At 44.5% G+C, this 26,076-nt stretch overlaps 1 protein-coding gene across 1 annotated transcript in view; it reads left to right on the top strand.

The window, feature by feature from the left end:
• SH3RF3 (SH3 domain containing ring finger 3) overlaps positions 1 to 26,076 on the top strand; it is a 258,423-nt gene that overhangs the window by 210,685 nt on the left and 21,662 nt on the right. Inside the window, exons 7-8 of the mRNA XM_065829568.2 lie at positions 2,493 to 2,743; positions 6,605 to 6,909. Of these exons, the coding sequence (XP_065685640.2) occupies positions 2,493 to 2,743; positions 6,605 to 6,909 (556 nt within the window). The remainder of the gene's footprint in view (positions 1 to 2,492; positions 2,744 to 6,604; positions 6,910 to 26,076) is intronic.

Raw genomic sequence — 26,076 nt, 5'->3', positions numbered from 1 at the left:
ACCATCTTTCACTCCTCCCCAGAGAAAGGCACCTTGCAACTCAGAAAGTGTTGATCTGGAAAAACTGATCCAGCTTTATTCCCTCTTCAGTTTGTGTCAAATTTGTAGTATGTGGTCTGAGCAAGACCAAAAGTTAAGAGCAGATTAGAAGACAATAACTAAGCCTGCTGACAGTCCTAATATTGCATTTCAGTCAAAAAAAATCCCACGTTAATTCTTGGGGTCTTCACTGTTCATCAACCTAAATGTATTTACCTGATTTTATAGAGCCCCTTGGCTGCCTTCACCTCTTGCCTCTTCAGCTCTTAATTAGTAAAGAAATCTGTGCTGAAGCGTTGGTGATCTGAATCAGCAAGACTTTATTAAATGCAGCATGTCACAGCTCGAACAAGACAGAGAGAAGTGCTAAAGGGCAAAAGTGCTTTCCACAAAGCCCAAAAGCGGCTTTATGATTATATTTACGATCCTGTGAGCTAATAAGTTCCTGTGTAAATCACCCTCAGTGAGAACAGCAAGAAAAATGTGATAGCAACAAAATCTCCTATTTGCTGCACTTTCAACTTACTTTGTTCCCTTTTGACAGCAAAGCAGGGGATTAGATTAATGCATGTTTTTCTGCCACTCCCTACAAAACCCAAGAAAGAAAAGTTGTCCATGAATTTAATAAAACTGAAATAGATTTATAAGCTGCCAAATCACATGTGTGAGCAAAGCACAGTGGGAAAAGGACAAGACCTTTTCGATGGAGAGACAGACACATGGCAGCAGAGAAAATTTGCCACATCCAGCATCTATCCAGCTCTGTGGGAGCCACAGATAGTTTCTGTACCTGTCAGTGTGCATGTTTGCCTGAACACAGCTTTCAGTAGACTATTAGAAGTGCTTTTCTGGCAAACTCACTCTAGTGCAGATGGCCGAGCCAGCTCCAGCTGAAATTTGCTGCTGCTCTGCCAGCTCTTCACAGCAGATGACAGACAGTCAAGATTTCCATCTGGTGGGATTCCCAGCTTTTTGCTACCTGGAGGCTGATGGAAAAAAAAAAAAAAAAAAAAAAAATCATTTAGCAAAATGTAATCCAGGCAAACCTTGTGTGACAAATCATATCAATGTCACCACAGTGTTGTTTTTCCTCCTGTGATTTTAGGGGCAGGGAGGATTGGGCAGAGGTGACAGCTATCTTTTGCACTTTTGGACCATATCTTCCAGCTTATGTTTTGTTCTATCAGAATGCCACTCTTTTGGCTCTTCCCCTTTGCACTCTTTTCTTAGGGGTGGTTCTTCTGTCTTTCTTGTCCTCTGAATCAGATCACATTGTTGAGCATATTCCTTCTTTCTGCTCTTTGTGTTCTCACACAACAATTTTAGACCCCCTGAAGTTCTGCCAATCCCACCCCCCAGGCTGGTCTTGTACCCCTTCTGTTACCCTCTCCTCCCTTGCTAACCCCCTGCACTGTCTGATTTCCATTTCCTCCATCATACTTTATTCTACATCATATCCCCTCTGATGTACTTTCCTGAAGGAGGACCTTGGCACATGGAGCAGCCCAGGAGAGAACAGCACAAAATTACCGCTCTGTTTCGTGGCATCTGCTGCTGGGGTAGGAAATTACTCAGGGACTTGAGTAAGAAACTCAGAGAAAGAGCTGCTGAGCAGCAGCTGAGTTTGTCCATTGCTGTCCTACTGTCCTCCTGCCCTGGTCAGAGAATTTCTAGCTCTGTGGTAAAAGGACCGAGACCTGCCCTAGGTTGAAATCCTTGCATAGGAGAAAGAACCTTGTTCCTTCCCTCTGAGGTCTCCTCAGCCACTCAGACGAAATTCAGACTGTGCACACAGTTTGAGCATTGAAAGAAGGGCTGATTATTTTTTGGTTTACCTTTTCGGTAAGGTCAGCTGCATTCCCTTTCCTTTTGCATTTCCGTAGCAAGCCTGAGCTAAGCTTGGTTACATCAGTAGGATAAGTGCTCAGCCAAGCCAAGCCCTGCCAAGTCTGCTGCTTTTCGGTCCCCTTCAACAGCCACACGTGGATCCAGTGTTACCCATCTTTTTTTCTCCCTGTGGGTCTGTGTGCAGGTTTGGTCCTGAGAAAAGATCTCAGAATCTGTTTTAATTATCACTCCATTAGTGCCTGTAAAATAGCCTCTGGCACACAAAATGGCATTTGGAAGATATTAATTTCTTCTGAATTCAGACTTGTGATTTTGCTAGAAATTATTCAAACACAAATGTAGCTTAAGAAACAAAAAAAATTATGAGAAAAACTATCTTTTCCATTTTTACCCTGTAATTCTTCCCATAGGCTAAAGGGATGAAAATGTCATCCAGCATACTTATGTCTGTGTCCTATAAAGATAAATATATATTCTTGGTTTAACTGTAAGACCTGAGAAGATATCATGTTGAACCCCCTGAGTAACTGGGGGTGCTTATCAGCATGGTGGCAGGGTGTTGGGGTCTCTGCTGCACGCTCACTCTGTCCCTTGTCTCCATGCAGGGTGCCAGTGGGAGCCGGGCAGCCCAGGAACAGCGGAGCTGGGGGAGCTCCAGCAATGAAAGGAGCCCCGGGATCCATCCACCCCATTGGGGCCAGTCACACTAATGCCACCACGGCCATCAGACCCGTTGTTCCCATCACTGCTCCTCAGACGCATCCCCAGCTACAGGCGGCCTCTCCACAGCTGAATAACTGCTTGAGGTACTCAGCCCAGCAGCCAGGCAGCCAGACCCGCAACGCCATGCAGATGGGTACGTGCCTCTCACCCTGTGCCAACAGAATTGATGTCCTACCCCTCTAGCACAAGCCTCTCAAATCTGCCCATCCTCACAGCTTTCTTTCTCGTTTTAGTCACAGCTCAGTCAACGTGGAATAGAGTATATTTTATTTGCTTGTAATATTTATGGACTTCTATTGATCTCTGGGAACCACGTTGTGGTTATCAGATTGTTCTGTTGCTACAGCTGAAATAGATTATAGTGTTTACAAATATTTATACAATTTATCTGAGTGAAAGCAAGTACCCTGCATACTGAGGAGATTAATGGTTCTGAGTCCGGTTGGCTTGCTGATGGAAAAATACTGCTCTTATCACAGGGCGAGTAATACACGACTCAGAATTAAGAAGCATTTCATTGGGCTCCAGGGATGAAAGGTATTTATTAGGCAGAACAGGACCCAGTGTTAGTGATAAAGCAAAAGATCTGAAAAATACTGCCACCTTTTTGAAATAAGAATAAGAGCTTCTCACATCAGGGGGGCTCTGTTCTTTCTAGGTTCCCTTTCTGATGTACAGCACAATTTTCTAGAGTACAATTTATTGCCCTTTCCCTGATGTTAAACAGCTCTGATGTTGAATAAAGTAAAAGTAAATACTGCGGTGGAACTTTATAGCAAAATTTTAAACATTTTGTTTCTGATATTTTAGAGGGATATGAGCCATTGTGTTTACAAAGGCAGATCAGTAAGGACTGTGACTGCTGAAAACTGAGGTCTTAGATACCAAACAGAGCAGGCACACATGAGAAATACACTTCAGTGTAAGTCATGGATTTACACCTTTTGAAGCCAGAAGACACTATTGTGACCATCTAATCTCACCCCCTATGCAGTCCAGACCCAAGGGAAGAAAACGTAATCAAATACATGTGAATCTGTAATCAAATACGTGCGAATCTGAATCTCGAACAGTGCAGGCTCCTCTGCTCAACAGACAGTGGTAGGACTTCACACAGCATCCATGTCACACTGCAGAATAATGGAGTTATCCTCCTTTTGTCTGGTTCAGAAGGTGACCCACACACCTTCCTTCCACAAAACTGCAGAGCTGTACCTCCAGCAGCTACTCTGATTTAAGGTTGCTCCTCCAGATCACTCTGATATCTTAAAGTAACAAGGAGCTGGCAGGCAGGGTAATCCAGGAACCACAGAGCTGCTCCAAAACATCCTAAGCGGGGAGTTCTCCAGCCCTTCCAGAAGGTTCATGAGATCGTTGTTTCAATTAATTAAACTTTTACCAGGATAAAAAAAGGAAATTTTTCATGATTGTCAGTATTTTTCTCCATAATAGATGTCCTCAGCAATATCCTGTGGACCAGAGTCTTCAAAAGACCTTTTTAGTCCTGCAGGACAGAGCAAGGCAATCTGACTTTTGGGAAAGCTCTTCAGGAGAGGCAAGCTGGCACACTATTCAAGTCATGTTTCTGTTGGCTTGCAATATACACAAGTAACAAATCATTTTTGCACAAGGCCACTAATGTAGGAGTACACCCAAAATGAAATATGAGTGGTGTAGAACAAAAATAGCCTTCAGTGAGCGTTGCTAATTAATAGCATGTTTGATGCAGCACAGTCCAGATCCAGAGATCTCAGAGCAAAGGCATACATTGTAACAGTAAGCAGATTAAATTACAGAATATAAAGTGAGAGCTCTGCTCAGAGTTGATTTTTCTCAGGCCATTTATTTTACTGTTTCTCATGTTTTCTGTTTCCTTTGTGTCTGGAAACACCAAGTCCTATATGAAAGAAGTAATGTACCTCATATGATTAACAAATCAGTCTTCAACATCCAAGTACCTGCAGTGAAATTCCATTATTGTGCTTTTCCTCTAAATTCAGGAAAGACATTGCTCCCTACAACCAATAGTTCGAAAATTTGACCCTACAATCTTAACCATGTCAGAAAATGAGATTTCTGGCAGCAGCGGTTGCTCATCACACCGGTTCCAAGTGGAGAAATCAGACGGAGATAATCACTTCAAGATAACCAGTGGTGCCTTGTCTGTCTCTCTGGAAAGGAATTGCATTTTCCAATATATGTTCTTGGTAATCCAGAGAGGGGGAAATCATAACTAACAACAAATATAGTCTTGGAGGCATCTGTAATAACTTTTAGGCCCTTCCTCATGCTACGTGGTAAAAACACATCAAGTTCAAGACTAGTTAATGATAGTTTGATTGATTTGCTATAAGCAACATTGATAAAAAGAGATGTTACAGAGTCAAGGAGTTACCATGAGGGAGAATCATGTAAACTTTGGAGGTGCTAATCTGATGATCACTGGCCTATAGTGTATGCTTTGGATAATAGGGCATAAGGCTGGGGGATGAAATTCCCTCCTGGCAGGAGTGCTCAGTTGGGGTAGTGAGTATGATTAATGGCACTCCTTATAATTTCAATCCCTGGTAATGGGTGCTGCTGTTAACCACAAAAACAGGAAAAAAAAAAAAAAAAAAAGTTTGTGTTGTTCCAGCATTGTTCTTTAGTTATAGATTGAGTGAACTCCAGCTAGTATCTATCTGTCCTTCAGAGGAATTTGTAAGAAAACCACAGATCAGAGTGGGTCAGAAATTTTCCAGAAAAATGCTCCTTGGTCAAAGAAAAGCTGATTTGTTGGACTCAAAGCTTTTTTGTGAGGACTGGATGTAGTTCAACCAGACTTCAGCCATAAAGCTGGACTGACTCAGGTTGCACAGGGAACAGGCATCTGCCCAGAGCTGTTCTCCACAGAGGACAACAGTGCAGTGACCGGATCCTATGTTTTCACATACCAGGTGAATGCTCTGACCAGAAGAGAGGCTATTGTGGGGTGGGTGAGTATGTTGTGCTGAGAAAAATGTTCAAAGCTTCAGATTTTGCACAGAGGCAAAACTAAACCAGATTATGAAATCCTGAGATCATTTGTGAAATGGGCATTTTCCAGGCAGTGCTACTATTAAATCATTTAAGTGAGGGAATGTCTGAGTGTGGACTTGGCTTCTGGTCTATATGTACTTGAAATGGAGCTGTAGGTAGGTTACAGCTAAGCAATCAACTAGCCTGGAAGTCAGGGGCAACATCATTGTGGAAATGGACCTGGAGTTTTGTCACGCTTTTTGCAACATGAGGCCAGGCAACAGGCTTCCAAATCACTGGAGATCTGACCCCTGCAGTGTGTCGTGGTCACCATTAAGTAGACAAGCACTAATTCCTGGTTCCTAGTGCTTGTCAGCAGGGTTTGCTCAGCAAGGGCAGCAAGGCTAAAAGGTACTGCATAGCCCCTCAGGGACTTTGCTGGCAGAGGCAAGGCTGAGCTCAGAAATCCTCCAATGGATTTCTGCTTAATTTATCTTGTGCAGCACAGTGATGTACTGTTGATCATTTTGTTAGGGCTGAAACAAGAGACCTTCCTTTGTAATTGCTGCCTGTGAGGTTGGCGTGGGTCATCTGGGCTAACCCTTTAGGTCCCATGTTGCATTGCTCCAAAACCTATCAGATTAGGAGAGCATACTGGAGATTCAGAAAACAGCTCAGCTGAAACAAGTTACAGTGTTTTTAAAACACAACAGGCATTTTATTTATTGCCAGGCACGGGCAGGGATGGTCAGGCTGTTCCCCAGTCACATCACTAGAGAGGACCAGCCATTTTGGTGACTGCGGACAGGTGTTTCACAGCCAGGAGAGTGATTTCTAGGATTTAACCAAAAAACACTTGCAGGCTGAGATATCCTGGGTTAAGGCTAAGAGTTCAGTTCTCTGTCAGGCCCTGGCACCTCGTGGCAGCGATGGCCACTGAAGGGCCAGGTCTGGCAGTGCACAAGGGGCTTAACCACACTTTGTCCTCCCTCCGCAGCTCACCCTCCAGTGCCAGCCCCGGAGCGACCCACCGCCACGGTCTCACCCCTGCGGACTCCCAGCTCACCCTCCCGCCTGCCAGCAGCAGCCATCCGGCCTCACCCCGCCATCTCCCCACAGCACGGCCACCAGCCAGCTGCCCCAGGGGCCCGGCCCCTCATTCCCCTCACCTCCGCCGCCGCCGCCATCACCCCGCCCAACGTCAGCGCAGCCCACCTCAACGGCGAGGCGGGCGGCGGGCCCCTGGGTGGCCCTGTCACCCCTGGCCCCGCGGGCAAGGCTGAGGAGAGGAAGAATGAGAAGGTAAGGGTGTTGCATCCCCACTATGCCCCATGCTCCCCATCCCATGGAGCTGTTGATGAGGGACTCTGTGGCCACACAGGAGGACAGAATCTGGTTTCCATCACCTGCCAGCTTGGACATCCTCATCCCACATTATTTCCACCTTTCATCCTTCCTTCCTCACCATCCCCAATGCTGCTGTCTTGTTACCTGCTTGCATGTGGGAGATGAAACTGAATGGCTAATGGGATGAATTTGTGTGTTTCTTCCAATGACTGGGGCCCAGATCTGCAAAATGGCGGTGGTGAAGAAAGATGTTATAGTGACCTCTTGGTCATCAAAACGAGATGACCATGTCAGAAGCCATCTGCCTTGCTGTGTGGAAGAAGCTGATGGTTGTGCCAGCCCCAAGGGCAGGTGCCCCCGGCACAGTAAAGCACTGGCTCATGAGCAGCAGGAGCTGTTTTACCATTCCAGAAACATCTCAGTTTCTTGCAGAGACTTTTGTTACAGTGGCACAGCCAAACTGGGAGAAGAGAGTTAAATATGTTTCTCTGGGATGTAGGTACGATGTGCTGTAGGTTCAATCTCTTAGGAGCCAGCATTGGGATCAATAGCTGAGTGCTCCTCCCTTGTGCACCTTGCTCAGGAAAGCCAGCGTGAAGAGCTGCTTTAAGCACACAGCCTTTTAGGGTCTTGGCAGATATTTTGCTTTCACCAAGTGTTTACATTGTGTTAGCAGTTCCCATTTATCAGTGCTGAGGGTTATCTCCATATTGCGTATGTTATTTGACAGAAGGAGGCAAATCTGCACACTACCTCAGAGCTCTGTGTAGTGGCTTATTTAACACTTCCTAAAACATATCATGCAATTCTATAGGTCCATATATTTTAATTCATGTGGGACCGCATAATGACATTTCCTAGGCAAAATTATGTCAAGACCCTTCCTATGATACTGGTTAACCTTTCCCAAGCTCTTACAGCTTTAAGTTACTGAATTGGGATGCACAGAAGTAAAGTTATAGGGGAGTTCATCTCCGTGGTTGAAAGGGAGAAGTAAATAATAAATTTTACTTCATCATTGCAATGAGCATTGCCAAAGACCAATTCAGTAGCTGCGAAGTATCAGAGAGAAGTGGCAATAAAAATTTTCATCTCTGACAGGACTGAGTAGTGCACAGCCGCCCTGTGTTGAACAAAATATTTCTGAATCTTTTCCATGTCATATTTTGCTTTCATTTTTGAAAGAGTTCAGTTAATGATGCTTCCTTTCCTTTTAGAAGTAGTGACTGATGTTTGGCCAGTTAGGTTGTGCTCCTAGTCTTTGCATAAACCCAAATATTTCCTTGAGCAGTTGAGACCTGGTATAACGCCAGACTAAAAGTCATATAACTATTCAAAAAGGAATCTGTGAGTCCGAACTGGAGCCATATCTGGAACCATGTGTGATATTTCCAAAGCGGAGGCTCGTTGGGTGGGTTTTTTTCTAAATGGGGAGCAGTTATAACACTCAGAAAGAGTATCTGTGGAGAGAGGCAATATCTATTATCAGTACAGATATCAGACCAAGAGGCAAAATACAGAAGCAGGGACATAGGTAGAATCTGCCAGATAAGCAAATATCGGAAGTTATTTATCTGAGTTCAGTCTCATTATATTAATCAGACAGGTACTTTGAGATGAAAGGAACAGAGAGGATGTTAGTAAGAGGAGCAGTAATAATATCTTCAGCTCTACTGAACACAGGATGGAAGAAATGCACAGGTAATTATCTCCTGAGAATCTAAGATTAGCAAGTCATATCTGAGGTAAATTGTAATGTGCCATAAAATTAAGATTATTGTTGGAATCAACAATTTGGTATCCCATCAGATTATTAATTTTAATCCCATCTTAGTCTTTCCAGGTTCTTTTGTAGAATTCCTTTGAAGATGGAGGCTGAATGATCAGAGGGAGAATGGCTGTTCGGGGAAACATTCTCTCATTATTAATCAAGTTTTTCTCTCACACACTGATTGTCAGTGTGAGTTCACTGTGGTACAGAGAGTACATGGTATCTAGGAAGAAGTAGTTTGCATTTGGGGATGGACATGCTGAGGATCCATTGGTTTTCACAGTTCTGTTGTAGAACATGTTTCTTTTGAGGGCATGGAGATAAACTGCAATTTTTGCATTTATCACTGATGTAGTCAGATATATTGGTCCTCGGGAAATTTTCTTCAGATGATAAGTTTAGCAAGGTTGGTTGACTGCTTGAAGGCTAGGCTGGGAGATAGTGGGAAAGAGTATTTTAAGATATGATCTTCTACCAATTTATGTTTTATGATTTCCCACCTAGATTCCTCTCAAGGATACCAAATGTGACATCAAGGGGCAGCTGATATAGCGGGTCTGTATATGCTGTTAATATTTGGGTTGTTTGTTCCAAGGTGGAATTGTCTTTACCTTGGGAACAGCCTTACTGAGTTTACCAGTGAGGTTGTCACTGTTGATGCTTTCCTCTATGCAAATGTTTATATGCCAATATCATGGGTACCAGCTGGTGTGCAGCAGTCAGATATAGGCACATCCCAAGACTCCTCTAAAATCAAGGAACTTCAATCATGATCTTTACTCTTATTTCCTTCTGGTTTAAAGGCAATTGACAGAAATAATCCTAAGTATTATGGTTTTTAGCTCAGCAGGAATGTTTCTCTTGCTCATCTTGTATTATATTAGCAAGTACATCCTAAGGTCTATTTTTTGACATGTCTAGTTCTCTACTTCAGCTTATTTCTTTAAGGTCTTCATCCAGACTTCCAAACCTGAAGGTGAACATTGGCACCTATATTCATTTAGGCACCCTAATACTAGTGTCTTACTCTCATACTCCTGCTGACTTAATCGGGAGGTAAAATATGGCCACCCCAACAGCCTTCAGTTATAACAGAATCGACTGGTGGAGTAACACCCTTACGTGCCGGTCGGAAAGGCCCCAGGGAGGTACCCCCGAAAAGGAGATGGACCTCCTGCCCTCCCGGACAGAGGTGGAGGTCCTGAGACAGCCCCACCCTTGTCGCTGTCGGGCAGAGGTAAATGACCTAAAAGAAGATGAGGGTTGGAAGCTTATTCCAGTTCGGCATCACAGGCAGCCCCCCTCCCTGCCTGATTTGCCTCCCCAGGTGCCCCTCCGTAATAGGTTTGAGGCCCTGGATCTTGAAGAAGAGGTAGGTGAGGAGGTGGTGCCAAGCCTGCCTACAAGATCACATAGGAAGAGGCAGTTGGCTGCACAGCTGAAGACTACCTCTGATAAGAAAGATAGAAGGGTGATTGTAATAGGAAATTCCGTTCTGAAAGGAACAGAGGGCCCAATATGCAGGGTTGACCCTCATCTTAGGGAAGTCTGTAGTCTACCTGGAGCCCGGATCAAGGATATTGCTAGAGAGCTCCCCAGACTGGTGCACCCGACAGACTACTACCCGCTGCTGGTCTTCCAGACAGATGGGGAGGAAGTTGCTTCCCGTAGTCTGAGGGGAATGAAGAATGACTTCAAGGTCTTGGGAAGGATGGTGAAAGATTCAGGGGCTCAAGTGATCTTCTCTTCACTCCTTCCCTCTTCAAGTGACGATGTGGGGTGGAATGGGAAAATTCAATCTCTAAATGGTTGGCTCCAAGACTGGTGCTACAGGCAGGGCTTTGGTTTTTTTGATAATGGCTGGTTTTATAAGACTCCAGTCCGGACAGTGTTATGCAGGAAAGGCTTATCTCGCAGAGGCAAAAGGATGCTGGGGCAGGAATTAGCTGGGCTCATTTGGAGAGCTTTAAACTAGGCTTGAAGGGGGATGGGGTTGTAGTTGGGCTTGCCCCAGTGGGGCAGCATTCTAAAACAGATGAGGACCGGGTGGCCTCCTGTGCCCCTAGGGAGAAATTGGTGTGCTCTGCTCGCTCCCTGAAATGCCTGTACACCAATGCGCGCAGCATGGGGAATAAGCAGGAGGAGTTAGAATCCTATGTTCGGTCGGGAGATTATGATCTGGTGGCAATTACAGAAACGTGGTGGGACAGTTCACATGACTGGAATGTGGTCATGGATGGCTACGCCCTTTTCAGGAAAGACAGGCCAGCCAGGCGTGGTGGTGGAGTTGCTCTCTATGTGAGAGAGCAACTGCAATGTACTAAATTCTGCCCAGGAGCGGATGAGGAACGAGTTGAGAGTGTATGGGTCAGGATCAAGGGACAGGCTGGCAGGGGTGATACTGTTGTAGGTGTCTATTACAGGCCACCAGATCAGGCTGAGGAAGTTGATGAGGCCTTCTATGCGCAGCTGAGAGTGGCCTCACAGTCACAGGCCCTGGTTGTTGTGGGTGATTTTAACTTCCCTGATGTTTGCTGGAAGGACCATTCAGCCAGCCAGCCACAGTCCAGGAGGTTCCTCCAGTGCATTGATGATAACTTCCTCATGCAGATGGTGGAGGAGCCGACCAGGAGAGGTGCACTGCTGGACCTCATCCTCACTAACAAAGAGGGTCTGGTTGAAGCAGTAAAGGTCGAGGGCTGCCTGGGTTGCAGTGACCACGAGATGGTGGAGTTCAGCATCTCGTGTGGCAGGAACAGAATAGCAAGTAGAATTGCAACCCTGGACTTTGGCAGGGCTAATTTTGGCCTTTTCAAGCAATTGCTGGGGGAAATCCCATGGGCAAGACTGCTTGAAGGAAAAGGGGCCCAAGAGAGCTGGATTGCATTCAGAGATTGCTTCTTCCATGCTCAGGATCAGAGCATCCCCACACGTAGGAAGTCGAGGAAGGGAGCCAGAAGGCCTGCGTGGTTGAATAGGGATCTGTTGGGTATGCTCAAGCAGAAGAGGTGAGTTTACAGGTCATGGAAGCAGGGACTGGCCACTTGGGAGGAATATAAGGCTGCTGTTAGAGGATGCAGGAAGGCAGCTAGGGTAGCCAAGGCCTCCTTAGAATTACAGCTGGCGAGAGGGGTCAAGGACAGCAAGAAGAACTTTTTCAAATACATAGCAGATAAAACTAATACCAGAGGCAATGTAGGCCCACTGATGAATGAGGTGGGTGCCCTGGTGGCAGAAGACACAGAGAAGGCAGAATTGCTGAATGCCTTCTTTGTCTACTCTGCTGGAGGCTGTCCTGGGGAACCCTGTACCCCTGAGACCCCGGATGAAGCCAGGTTAATGGAGGAGTTTGCTTTAGTCGATGAGGACTGAGTTAGGGAACAATTAAGTAGTCTGGACGTCCATAAATCCATGGGTCCAGATGGGATGCATCTGCGGGTGCTGAGGGAGCTGGCTGAAGTCATTGCTAGACCGCTATCCATCATTTTTGCCAAGTCTTGGGAAACGGGAGAAGTGCCCGAGGATTGGAGGAAAGCAAATGTCACTCCAGTCTTCAAAAAGGGCAAGAAGGAGGACCCGGGTAATTATAGACCAGTCAGCCTCACCTCTGTCCCTGGGAAAGTAATGGAACGGCTTATCCTTGGTGTCATCTCAAGGCACATCAGGGATAAGAGGGTCATTAGGGGCAGTCAGCATGGCTTTACCGAGGGTAAGTCATGCTTGACCAACCTCATAGCCTTTTATGAGAATGTAACAAGGTGGATGGATGATGGCAGAGCGGTGGATGTGGTCTACCTTGACTTCAGTAAAGCCTTTGACACAGTCCCTCACAGCATCCTCACAGCTAAATTGAGGAAGTGTGGTCTAGACAATAGAGTAGTGAGGTGGGTTGCAAACTGGCTTAAAGAGAGAAGCCAGAGAGTGGTGGTCAATGGTGCGGAGTCCAGTTGGAGGCCAGTATCTAGTAGAGTGCCTCAGGGGTCAGTACTGGGGCCAATATTATTCAATATATTCATTAATGATTTAGACGAGGGAATTGAGTGTACTTCGGCAAGTTTGCTGATGACACTAAGCTGGGAGGAGTGGCTGACACGCCAGAAGGCTGTGCTGCCATCCAGCGGGACCTGGACAGGCTGGAGAGTTGGGCGGGGGATAACCTGATGGAATTTAACAAGGGAAAGTGTAGAGTCCTGCATCTGGGCAGGAACAATCCCAAGTTCCAGTATAGGTTGGGGAATGACCTATTAGAGAGCAGTGTAGGGGAAAGGGACCTGGGGGTCCTGGTGGACTACAGGATGACCATGAGCCAGCACTGTGCCCTTGTGGCCAGGAAGGCTAATGGCATCCTTGGGTGTATTACAAGGGGGGTGGTCAGTAGATCGAGAGAGGTCCTCCTTCCCCTCTACTCCGCCCTGGTGAGACCACATCTGGAATATTGTGTCCAGTTCTGGGCCCCTCAGTTCAAGAAGGACAGGGAACTGCTGGAGAGGGTCCAGCGTAGGGCAACAAAGATGATTAAGGGAGTGGAGCATCTCCCTTATGAAGAAAGGCTGAGGGAGCTGGGTCTCTTTAGTTTGGAGAAGAGGAGACTGAGGGGTGACCTTATTAATGTTTATAAATATATAAAGGGTGAGTGCCACGAGGATGGAGTCAGGCTCTTCTCAGTGGCAAACAGTGATAGGACAAGGGGCAATGGGATCAAGCTGGAACACAAGAGCTTCCACTTAAATTTGAGAAAGAACTTCTTCTCAGTGAGGGTAACAGAGCACTGGAACAGGCTACCCAGGGAGGTTGTGGAGTCTCCTTCCCTGGAGACATTCAAAGCCCACCTGGACACATTCCTGTGCGACCTCACCTAGGCGTTCCTGCTCCAGCAGGGGGATTGGACTAGATGATCTTTTGAGGTCCCTTCCAATCCCAAACATACTGTGATACTGTGTGATACTGTGATCATTTTGGTTAGAAGAGATCCTCGAGATCATGAAGTTCAACCATAACCTAACGTAACTCTAGCACTAAACCATGTCTCTAAGAACCTCATCAGTACATCTTCTAAACACCTCCAGGGATGCTGACTCCATCACTTCCCTGGGCAGCCTGTTCCAATGCCTGTCAACCCTTTCTGTGAAGAATTTTTTTTTTTACTTGTGTTTTTAGTTGTTGGCATGTGTTTGCCCCCAGATGATCCTATCTGCAACTGGGCTCATCCTCCAATTCTCAGCTCCTTGACCAGCCTCCTGTCCACTTAGGGAACAGTTTTCAAAGCTGTTCTCCTTTCCCAGCTGCTGGTGGCAGCTGATGAAAGACTGAGCAATAGATAGTGCTTAAGTCCACCGTGCAACTGTGCTGGAAAAGTGCTCAGGCAGATGAGCAGGCTAAGGAGCAGAGCACTTGAAAATCAAAGTTGTTTTGGTGCTATAGGGACTCAGCACAAAGCAGCAGGAAAGGTGGCTCACACAGAGGTAGCGCAGACACTACAGGAATAACAAGTTGGGAACTGAATAAAGGCAAGGGAGCATGGCAGAGTCAAAGAGGTAACGGTGGTGAGGGCAGCACAGGAGAGAGAAGAGCATTAGCAGCTGGAAGGAGATATGGCAGAGTACACCACAGAAGGGGTGCCAGTGTGGAGGGTGGAGGTGAAGGGTGCTGCGTAAAACTTATGGGGAGGGGTCCTGAAACAGGAAAAAAAGAATGTAGGGACTGAAATTTATCTAAAGAAGGCAGCTGAAGAGAGCAAGATGTAAAGGAGACTCTCTTTTTTTTTTTTTTTCTGAAATATTTCCTGCTCGAGGCAAATTTTTCTTCTTTTCCAAGAAGCAGGTTTCCATCCACAGAAGGAAAATAATAATTGTCCCCCAAAGTCACTCTGTTCCACAGAAGTGTCCCAAAGATATCACAGTGACAGAAGGGAGGTGAAACAGATCAAATGGACAACACTCTGTTTCCTTCAGGGGTGGAGGGTGGTATCAGGGGTCCTTTGAGCTCTCACTTCATCATTTGATAATAATGACTGTATGTGTAACCAGCTGAAACCCAGAGAATTCAATCGCAGTTCCTGAATCTTCTGAACATCTGAAAGAAAGGGATGGAGATCCCAGCTGTGGAATGGCAGAAAACCCTGTGTTTGGGGGGCTTTTTTAAATGGGAACTGTGCTTTTTCAGTCATGCTGAGCACTGCCCAAGTTCAACTGTTAGATTACAGCTGAGAGCTTGTAATTATGGCATGACTACTGCTTTGACCTCAGTCAATTTTTGCTATAATAGTTTCTGCTGTATATAATCTGAGACTGTGCTTAATACCTCTGATAAAACCACTTGTTTGAATGAATTAATGCATTTCTCATTAAATGTGCTCCTCATTACGTTAATCAAATCAAGAAAATCATGCTGGGTGGTTTGACCACTGTAATTAAGCTTTCTTTAAAATTCACTCATTCGTTTTTTTTTATGAGGATTTTGATTAAACTCTTCCAAAATGTCTGGCCCAATATCTGCTAAAGAGGAGAATAGGAGATTGCACTAGTGAGCAAGCCATTAATTCATCACAGAGCTACAATAATTCCTTACTGTTTTACCTAGCCAGACTATATAGAAATATTTGAAAGCTGGCAATGTAAAATTCAATGTTTCTTACAAGTGCACTGAGAGAGCAAATGTGCGTGCAGCTTTAAATTTAGTAACTATGTCCCTGGGATATATAAAGGGTCTGAATAAGCAAGCCACAACAAATGGGAAAACACGCTGCGCCGCTGTTTACTGATGTTAGGATAACAAGAGATGCATCTTCAAAAAATGATTTTGAAAGTGCACCAACAGTTTTGCATGTGAAGACAATCAGTAAACATCTGTCTGTTCTCACCAGTGTCACTCACTTTCTCAAATATCAGTCCTTCTGCTTAAAATAGCTGCATTCTTCAAATGATATAGTATGTTTGGCATGCTCCTGGTGTAAGGACTACGTTACAAAACAGAACAAGCCAAGGCCTGTTTTCTGGCCCTGCAAGTGACCCTGCATGACTTGCATCCACACTTCTAAGTTTTCTTCTCCACCCAAAATAGGGTGAATGCATCCAGACTGCTCATTGAGAACCTAATTGTGCCTGTATGTTGCCCTAGAAGACTGCTAGTTGATACAAGCCAAACCCACAATGGTTAGTGGATGTGGACCAGGGTTTGATGCTTAATCCTGGCCTCATTTTATGTGCCAGTATAGACGTGACCAGAGACACCTCCCTCTCCACCATTCCTCCTTTCTGCCAGTGCCTTCCTCTGCCTTCCCCTAATTTGCAGCCTGCTGCCTGATCCCACCAGGCAATGTCCATCAGTGCAGACCTGCCATCTGCATGCTTAGTCGCCCACCCTTACTTTACATTGGGTTGGAGACTAATTCAAAGGCCCTTCGAAAATTTGGCTTTGTAAACTCTGAGTTGCTCTTTGTCTTCAGTTCACATTACAGCTGTCTGTTTAAGCTGTCACTTGGTAGAACTGAACCTGCCTGAAGGACTTGATCCTACACAGTAGCACACCTTCAGTTTTCACTTACTAAATTTTAGTCTCTCTGTTGCAATTTCTACTCATATTAACTTGCCCCTGAGTGAAAAGGGTTTGTTATCACTTTATATCCACTAGAGGAATTTAATTCCTTATTCAGAAAATGGAAGAACAGTCTCAAAACTGAAGTGTTGACCGCTTGCAAGGACTTCGAAAATGACATGACAAAAATAGTGGCCACCCTGGGACAAGTAAAGGAAGCTAAGGACAGAGTTGATGACAGTAGAATTTTCAGATACAAAGTCAACGTGACTGATCCTGAATTTTTGGAAGAGGAATTCAGTCTTCCTACCAGATATGAGATTATTTAATATTTTTCACTTTGTAACTAGTTCACCTAAGGAAGCCTCTAGGTTGTACAGATATGAAATGGAATGGTAACAACTGACTAAATGGAAGCAGTGCAAGACATCGGAATGAACAAGTTGCACAAGAGCAGAAAAGCCTGGTTTGAATTCTCATAATAAGTGTATCAAAGCATTAGAAAGTATTAAGAAGAAGCAGCATTGGAATAGTAATTGAAAGGTTTGCCAGTCAGCCTCACCTCCATCCCTGGAAAGGTGATGGAACAACTCATTCTGGATGTCATCTCTAAGCATGTGGAGGAAAAGAAGATTATCAAGAGTAGTCAACATGGATTCAACAAGGGGAAATCATGCTTGACCAATCTCATACCCTTCTATGATGACTGTCTGGGTAGATGAGGGTAGAGCAGTGGATGTTGCCTACCTTGACTTCAGCATGGCTTTTGACACTGTCTCCCATAACATCCTCATACGTAAGCTCAGGAAGTGTGGGTTAGATTCATTAACAGTTAGATGAATGGAGAACTGGCTGAACGTCAGAGCTCAAAAGGTTGTGATCAGTGCCACAGAGTCTAGTTGGAGGCCTGTAGCTGGTGGTGTTTCCCAGGGGTCAGTACTGGGTCCAGTCTTGTTCAACCTGTCCATCAGTGACTTGGATGAAGGGATAGAGTGTACCTTCAGCAGGTTTGCTGATGATACAAAATTGGGAGGAGTTGCTGATATACCAGAAGGCTGTGCTGCCTTTCAACAAGACCTGGACAGGCTGGAGAGTTGAGTGGAGAAGAACCTAGTGAAGTTCAAAAAAGGCAAGTGTAGGGTCTTGCACCTAGGGAGGAATAACCCCATGTACCAGTACAGGTTGGGGACTGACCTGCTCAAAAGCAGCCCTGCAGAGAAGGACCTGGGAGTCCTGGTGGACAACAAGTTAATCATGAAACAGCACTGTGTCCTTGCAGCCAAGAAGACCAATGGTATCCTTGGGTGTCAGAAAGATTGGCTATGTTGAGGAACATTATCGTCCCCCTTCACTCTGCCCTGGTGAGGCCGCATCTGGAGTACTGTGTCCAGTTCTGGGCTCCCCGGTTCAAGGACAAGGAATTCTGGTGGAGACCTACAAAGATGATTAAGGGACTGGGCATCTTTCTTACAATGAAAGACTAAGACAACTGGGTCTGTTTAGCCTGGAGAAGGCTGAGAGGGGAATCTTATTTTTCCTTATAAATACCTTAGAGGTGAGTGTCAAGGTGATGGGGCCAGACAGGATAAGGGGCAATGGACACAAACTGAAACACAGAAACTTCTGTCTGAATATGAGGAGAAACTTCCTTACTTTGAATTTAACAGCACTGGAACAGGCTGCACAGAGAGGCTGTGGAGTCTCCTTTGGAGACATTCCAAACCCTCCTGGATACATTCCAGTGCAATCTGTGCTAGGTGAACCTGCTTTAGGAGGTGGGTTGGACTAGATGATCTCCAGAGGTCCCTTCCAACCCCAACTATTCTGTAACTCTGTGAAAAAGATAACACTAATTTGCTTAGGTACCCTGTAAGATATCTGTGTCGATACTGGGACCACCAACACCAATATTTCACCAATCCTTTTTGGAGTCAGATTTGATTTTTCAATTAAACATGTGTTACAGTTTGTTCCTCAGTATGAATGCTTTAATCTGGAATACTTTAGTACAGTTCACTCAAGACTTGTGCACAGAATGCATGCTGTTAATCCATTTCCTCTCAACAAAGGCAAAGGGGCTGTCTTCATCACAAATGATCCACTGCTTCCCATGCTCCAGAAAGCGAATCTTGGCTCTGTGACCAGCAAGTGATTCACCAGAAACTTGGCCAGGGAGTAGAAATCTCTTTTTCTGGTCATGTGAATTCAGGCCACAAAGTTATGTTTTAAGGCAGAGAACTCGTGCTTAAAATCTCTCCAGCACCTTCTCCTTCATCATTAGAGTTCAATTTGAAAGGACAAAGACCTGGCAACTTGCTGATTTATATTTTAAGGCTGGCAAATAACCCAGCCAAAAGCATGAGCCCCAGCTGTCAAAACATAGAAAACTTCAGCTTTACAATAAAACAGATTTCTGTTATTTCTGACTGGCTAGGATTCTTTTGCTTAGATCAAGGGCAATAAGCCATTGATCAAAATTTCTTTTTCTTCTTCGCATTTTTGATGTTAGGAAATGCTTTCAAACTCCCCACAGATATTTCAAGCATTGACTTTGCTGCCAAGCAATCTCCGAAAGCTATTCCTCTTCCCTTTCCTCTCCCCCCGCCTCTGCTTATCTGCCTCATAGGCCTGTCACAGGATTTCTCAAGTGTCCGCAGTGGATTTCTCTAACAGCGTTTCGAGTGGTTCTGCGTTGCATTCTGCAGCCATAAGGGGAAGCAGATCCAGGGGAAGAGAAGCTGAAGAGTGCTTTAGCTTCAAGAGGAAATTCAGTTTATCTACTAAGCAGAGACGAAGTTGTTTGGATGCCAAGGCACAGCATTCTTCTGGCACCTGTAGAGACCTAATTTTGTAACACAGGGGACCCACGGGCTTTTACTAAATCCTTAGTGCTGCCTGGGGAAGACAGTAGAACTGCCAACAGAAAGAGCATGCAAGGGAGCGCTGGAAGCAGAAGGCTGGAGGCGTGTGTGTGCGCAAACGCGTGTGCGTGTCTGCGTGTGAGCATCCCGGCACTGGCGTTCCCATGGCATTCCCCTGCCTGCAGAAGGAATCACATAGGACCAGATGGCTGGATGGGGCCAGGCTGTGGGAGGGGATGGTAAGCATCTCCTTGGATTAGGCGGGTGAAATGTAAGTGCCCTTGTGGTATCGATGGGAGACATTGACACATTCCGGCTGTTGAGGGATCGTAGGGGCCAATTCCCCCCCCAGAGAGCAGAACTCTGCAGCTGAGCATCCCATCACAGCTTCTGCCCTCTCCCTGCCCTGATCCTGAAGAATGTGGTTTGATCCCTCATAACGTCAAGCTCTCAATTCCCATGCAAAGGTTAAAAAAAAGAAATATAAAAAATCAGAATGTAAATGCTGTGTGTGTCCCTGTCCTCCAATTTCTACCTTGGAGCAGTAACACACAGAGCTGGCATGGGGCTGCCACTGCGCCACCACTCCCAGGAAGGAAGACATGCAGAATGAAACCATTCCAGAAGAAAAACACAGGAAGACACTGGATGCATTGAAAATTATGAAACAACTTGCAACATGTCAACTTGCAAGGTGGAATCTTGGCTTCCCACATGTCCAGGACTAATTTTTTTTTCCTCAGCGGTTTTCCAACTATGAATTCACAAGCCAATAAGTCTTAAACCACCAAGATACAAGTATCTCAAGTGCCAATGCAGTTGTTTTGTGTAGACAAAGTTTGAACTCTCCTGTGAAAACTGGCTATAGCCTTTCAGTGCTCATGTTATTTTTTTTTGTTCACACAGGTACCGGTATTTTTCCATGCTTTTCTCTATTTTTAAGCATAATAGGTGGGTTAAAATACCTAGTGTCAATGCAGAAGTACTTCACTAAGCTCTGTTAGAAGAATTACATAAACTAAATGAAATTGCAGTTTCTGACAAATGCCGGTACTATAGGAACAGCACGTTATAACAGACAACAGATATCTGTGTCATTTCTGGTTTTATCATGTAACTCAAAGGCATAACCAGCTTATAGCAAAGGGATATTTATCTTATTTTGTACAATTCTGTTTGTTTTTCCTTTTACAGTAGCAGCAGAAAGATTCGCAAACCCTCAGCTTTTCTTTTACCAAATGGTTAAGCCACCTTGAAGTCAGTCTGGGTTGTTATTCTTTTCACTGAATGTCCCAAGCATCTAGCAATTCCCTTCAGATCAAGTCAAGACATGGAGTCAGTACTGGTCTCTGAAAGACTTAAAAAAATGCTCTGATTATGCCCTCTGGAGAAAAGATCAGTCTCAGGAATTCAGAAAGTACACCATGCAAAAGTTGCTTTTCAGACACTACGTCTGCAGGCTGCCTGTAATCAATTAATATAGGGTGTCAAGCAGTCAACCTTTCAAGAAACAATTCATTATAAAGGCAGAACTCAACCTGTTGCTTTGCTTTTTTGCGTGTATTTTGTTTGCTTGTTATTCACTGTTATGTTTCTGTAAGTTAAGACTACAGAAGCTGAAATATTAACCTTCCCTCACAGCTCACTGTATTCACCACACTAGCAGCAGACTGGCATTGGGCTTCATCACCAGGTGCCCCAGGGAGAAAAGTAATTTAATGTGAGTCCATGGCCAACTTATTTTGCAGTAAAGTAGATTTCCTGTACTGTAGTTTTTAATCCCAATTCACGATCAGTTCAGAACTGGTGCATTTTAAAATGGAACTAGCTGGCTTTTTTGATGACTTCAGAGATTTCTATTCCCTCCTGTTCAGCATCATGTTATTCTTCATATCTTAAGTTTTGAGATAGAAAAGGGGAGAGGTCGGGCAGGCAGATCCTATCAACACAGCAGTGCCTGCTGTGGCAAGGGAAATGCATAAGCCAGGCTTTGATCAGGACATAAAAGAGAGAACTGATTTTCCAACTTTTTAAAATATTTCTGGACAGGTTTTATATCTAAGCCAGATACTCCTAGTTGGCAGGCTTAGATGCAACCTGGCTGAGAGATACAGCTGGCCAGCAGAGAAAGTGGCACAGAGAAGGTAGGAAGGATGGTGGCCACGCAGGCCTGGGATGGGTTTCCTTTCATCAGCCGTGAGAAAGTCAGTTATATATTGACTACCTGCCACAGATGTCTGTCTAGCTTTTCTTAAAATCATTCAGTTAAGATCATTCCACAACTTCTCTAAGCAATCTATTCATATTACTAGGGTCAGAAAATTCCTTATTATCCCTCCTGAATCTTTCATGGTTACAAATGAACCTTGCTTCTTCGTGTCCTGCTCCAGATGAACAACTGATCAGTTTTCTCCTGACAGCCTTCCATGTATTAGAGAACTAATAATGTGTTCAGTCCTCAAGAACTCTCTCAGCCTCTCTGAGCCCAATTCCTAGCCTTTCTTCACAGGTAATGCTTTTTAGGCCTCTGATTATACTTCCAGCTTTCAGCTTGCTGGGGTCTTAAAGAGCAATACTCCAGGGTGGAGTTTTGCTGAGACATTGTTAGTGCCAAAGGGGATGGAATAAGAACTTTCCATGGCTTACATAAAAGATGTTTGTTAGTTGTTTGCCTTTTTCACAGCAGCATCTTGACTCATACCCAGCTTGTGATCCGGTGTTACCCCCATTGTCCCTTTTGTAGAGCTGCTGGCTGGCCAGTCACTCCTCGTTTTGCATCTGTGCATTTGATTTCTCCTTCCTAACAGCAGCATGTCATGCTTGTCTTTGCAGATTTCACCATGGTGATTTGGGATCATTTCTCCATTTTAGGAAAATTATTCTGAATTCTTACACTGTTTATCCTTCTGTTGTGGGTTAGCCCTGGCAGGCAGCTTATCCTCATGCAGCCACTTGCTTGCTCCCTGACGCAGTGGGAATGGGGAGAGAATAGGAGGGGTAAAAGTAAGGAAACTCATGAGCTGGGGTTAAGGCAGTTTAACACGTAAAGCAAAAGCAAGGCAAAACAAGGGATTCATTCATTACTGCCCATAGGCAGCAAGGTGTTCAGCCATCTCCAGGAAAGCCAGGCTCCATCACATGTAATGGTTACTTAGGAAGACAAACTCCATCACTCCTAATGTCCCCCCTTCCTTCTTCTTTCCCCATCTTTTATTGCTGAGCATGACATTATATGGTCTGGAACATCCCTTTGGTCAGTTGGACTCAGCTGTCCCAGCTGTGTTCTCTCCCAACTTCTCGTACACCCCCAGATTACTCACTGGTGGGGCAGCATGAGAAACAGAAAAGCCCTTGATGCTGTGCAAGCCCTGCTCAGCAACACCTAAAACAAGGTGTGTTATTACCCTTATGTTGTCACAAATCCAAAACATGCACCACGTGAGCTACTACAAAGAAAATTAACTGTGTCCTAGCTAAAACCAGTACACCTTCCACTTCCCGCTGCTGGTTTTAGAAATGCCCTCTCTAGTTCACCTACCAAGGAATTAACGAAAAGATGGACTAGCACTGGGAACGAAACAAGCCCAGTTGGTATCTACTTGAAACATCCTCTTGGTTTGACAGAACATCATTAACTGGAAAACATTGCAAAGCAACTGGCAGCATCTGGTTATCTGCAGTTTGAGTTCTTACAGGTAGGCTGCTAGGTTAAAAAGAGGGAGAATGCAAGACTGTAAGGGACCCCTCAAACACACACATTGCTATCCTAGCAGGAAGAAGTTGAAAGAACAAACTTGGGCAAGGAATTAATCATATTGCAAATTCTACTGTGGGAAGATTTTCAGATAGAGCAAAGTAATCATACTACATGAGCTTGTATAGAAGTCATGATTGCTTAACTAATGGACTAAAATTCTGTTATCTTTATAGGCGGAGACATTCCAATCAACCATGATCAAATTGAAGATGAGACAATCCTAAGTCCATGTTTAACCACACTGTTTTTCTAAAATGAAAATAAGTAAGACTGTCAGTGTGTACAGACCATCAGTCAATCAATCAATGTGGTCAAGGGGAAATCTTCCTGCACTGATATCTGACTTGTGTAAAGGGTTTTTCATATTTGTCTATGGTAGGTGGGCTCAGAGATGGACTATTTTGACAAAAATGTCATTTCTGCTCCAGTGCAGTAGTGATTTTATCTTTATATAGTTTCCATCATATTCAGATGTGAGGTGTATGTGACCAACTTCTTCACAGAGGCATTTTGAGCTTCTGTGTTAAAACTGAGCATTTCTTGCTGTTAGTTGGCAGGATGCACCTCTTGTTTCAGGTCACACTGGCCTCTTCTGCATCAGTCAACTGGCTGGCAAAGAGGAATATGCTGTGTGTGTGTTGTCATTGCTAATTATTTCTGCAGTAGTCACACGTGAAAACACTGACCAGATGTCACTGCCTCATTGCTAGCATGCTCCAGAGAAGCAAAAAATTCATGTCCAGAGAGGTCTTGAGGTTACAGATGTGACTATGTGTGTAATGCGCATGAGATGGTGCTTGCTGGTCACACCACTGAAATTATCATACTACCAGCTTTGGTGTAAAGCTTGTCCTTGGACATCTGGAGTTACTCAAGTCAACTTAAGCCTGACTTTCGAGGTAACGTGTTTTGTCTCACAGTTGGGGTAGGATGAGGAAATGGAGAACATTGGCTTAGATGGCACATGTGACAGGTGGTAATTAGTTAAATCAGTGTAACTCAATTGCATTTAATTATATGGTCATACCTGCAGGTCATGTGTCAGGGAAAAAGAAGAGGGTAAAAAAGACAAAGGAAGGGAAGATGGAATAGAGGGATAGGATTGCAATGTAAAACAAGGCTTACTGCAAAAGGAAAAAAAGCCATAGTACTATTGACTCCCCTTCTTATACCCTGGTTGTTCCCTTTGGTTAGCTCTATTTTTCATTGACGATCCTTCTTGTTCAGCTCTTTAATTTAAGAAGGGGGAATTTTATACTCCTAAAGACCTGAGTTTAGTGTAAGAATATTGGGAGGTTTTTTTAGCAAATGTTCTTTGATAGAACCATATTTAATTTTTAAGTAACAAAAAGATGAAACAAGGAAAGGAGAGGAAATATGATTTTTGCTAAAGAGAGGATGTTTTTATTACAAATGCTGCCAGGGCTTAAGTAGCTTCTAGCAAGCCTTTAGCTATTGAAAAGCTTACTAGTAATTACAGTCCAAGTGTCATGACATTTGGAAAACCACAGTGCCTTGGTCACTTTATCAAAGAAATTGTCTTTTACATGCCTGGGCATTCCTCTGACACTGACAGCCACTTACTTTACAATCTTTTAAAATCATTCTGGGATTCTCTCTTCATTTTTTAAAGAGCATACCTGACCAATTGGCCTGTATAAGAGAAAAGGACTTCAGCCACCACAGCGTGTCCCAGAAGTAATTAACAAGGCATCACTTGGAAACATAGTAGGACTGAAAATACCTGTAGCACAGCTGACAGATGATGTTGTAGAAACCTCGGCTGCTTTACCTGCAAAGCTTATACACCTTAATAATCGATGGCACCTCAGCGCGCTGAGCAACAGCTCTGTACCAGTGAGGTGCTGCTGGGTGCAGCCAGACCTGCGATGCCCACAGATACAGAGCACCTGGGCTTCAGAGCACCCGGGACACAAAGAAACTGGGATTCCCTGCACCCCCATGGGTGTTGAGAGGCTGAACTTCCCCTTCCACCCAGAAAAGAAGCCAATGGCTTGGGCATGTTGGTATTTCTCATTGCTAATAAAGCATCACTTGCCTTGTTTGAGACACGCTCTCATGAGAGCAGGGGGAAGCAGGGGCAAATCCTTAATTTTTTTTAAGGTATGAAATATATTAGGAATCATTTTTTGCATGCCCAGATTTGATGCTGTGGGAGCTGCCAAAAATTGAGGGAACCCTTCAGAGAGATAGAAATTTTCATGCCCATGGCTTTGATGGTGTCAAGGACCTGCATCTGCAATGTCAGACCATCTGAGAACCATCAAGGCCCTGCTCATTCCTACCCCTCATCAGTCCAGGCTACCGCAGCAGCAGCTCACAGCCCAGCTTATTTTCGGAAATATGTTCCCTGAGCTGCTGCTTTTTTCACCTCTAGGCCACAGTCCAAAAGGGTGTGTTATGTTCTGTCAGTCTCATCTGACTCCTCAGTCTCAGGCTAAACGCATCTTTTATGAACTGATGAGTTGTTTGTAGGAATGATTTCACTGTAATGTGTCTAGTACACGCAAATCCTGGCAATTTTTCATTGTCCACAGACAGCTCTTTTTTTCTTCCATGGGGAATTGATTTTGAGAGAAGAATATACCTCCCGTGATGCCTGAATTTTTACAAGTAATCTTCCCTCTGAGCACAGCCCAGCCCAATGCCATTTAGTTTGTCGGAAGTGCTGAAATTACAGCCTGAGGTGGCACAGCTGCTGCAACAATATCAGCCAAGAGGGAATAGATACATCAGCAACAAGGGACAAGATGACCTCCACTAATCCAAAACTACATGTTTCTGCTTTCCATAAAAATACAAGTCTCATTTGCCTGTCAATTAATAAGATTACAAAGCAAGACCATCCAATGTTTGCTTCTGAAATTAAATCCATCCCTTGTGAATGGGGAGAGCCAGAAGTAACTAAACGTAAGAATAGAGTGTATCAAAGCACATCCTGACTTCTGTCATCGATTCTTTTTCATTCAGGTGTTCAATGGCTGAGCTTGCTCTGGCTTTCTGCAGAATGTGAGTGTTGGTCCCAGTGCTCCCCAGGACCAATAAATCCTTTTCACTTCCTTAGGAGAGACAAGGTGCAGCAAGCTAAGCAGTCAGTCTAAATCATGTCATTTAAAAACACTAATTCTAATCAGTTTGTCTAACAGTAAATGTATTTATATAAGTTCTTCTCATTTCAG

The sequence above is a fragment of the Patagioenas fasciata genome, chromosome 1 (genome assembly GCF_037038585.1).
Source record: "Patagioenas fasciata isolate bPatFas1 chromosome 1, bPatFas1.hap1, whole genome shotgun sequence".
Classification (NCBI taxonomy): Eukaryota; Metazoa; Chordata; class Aves; order Columbiformes; family Columbidae; genus Patagioenas; species Patagioenas fasciata.
Note: the sequence above shows the minus strand (reverse complement) of the source record. Positions and strands in the feature narration are given on the sequence as shown.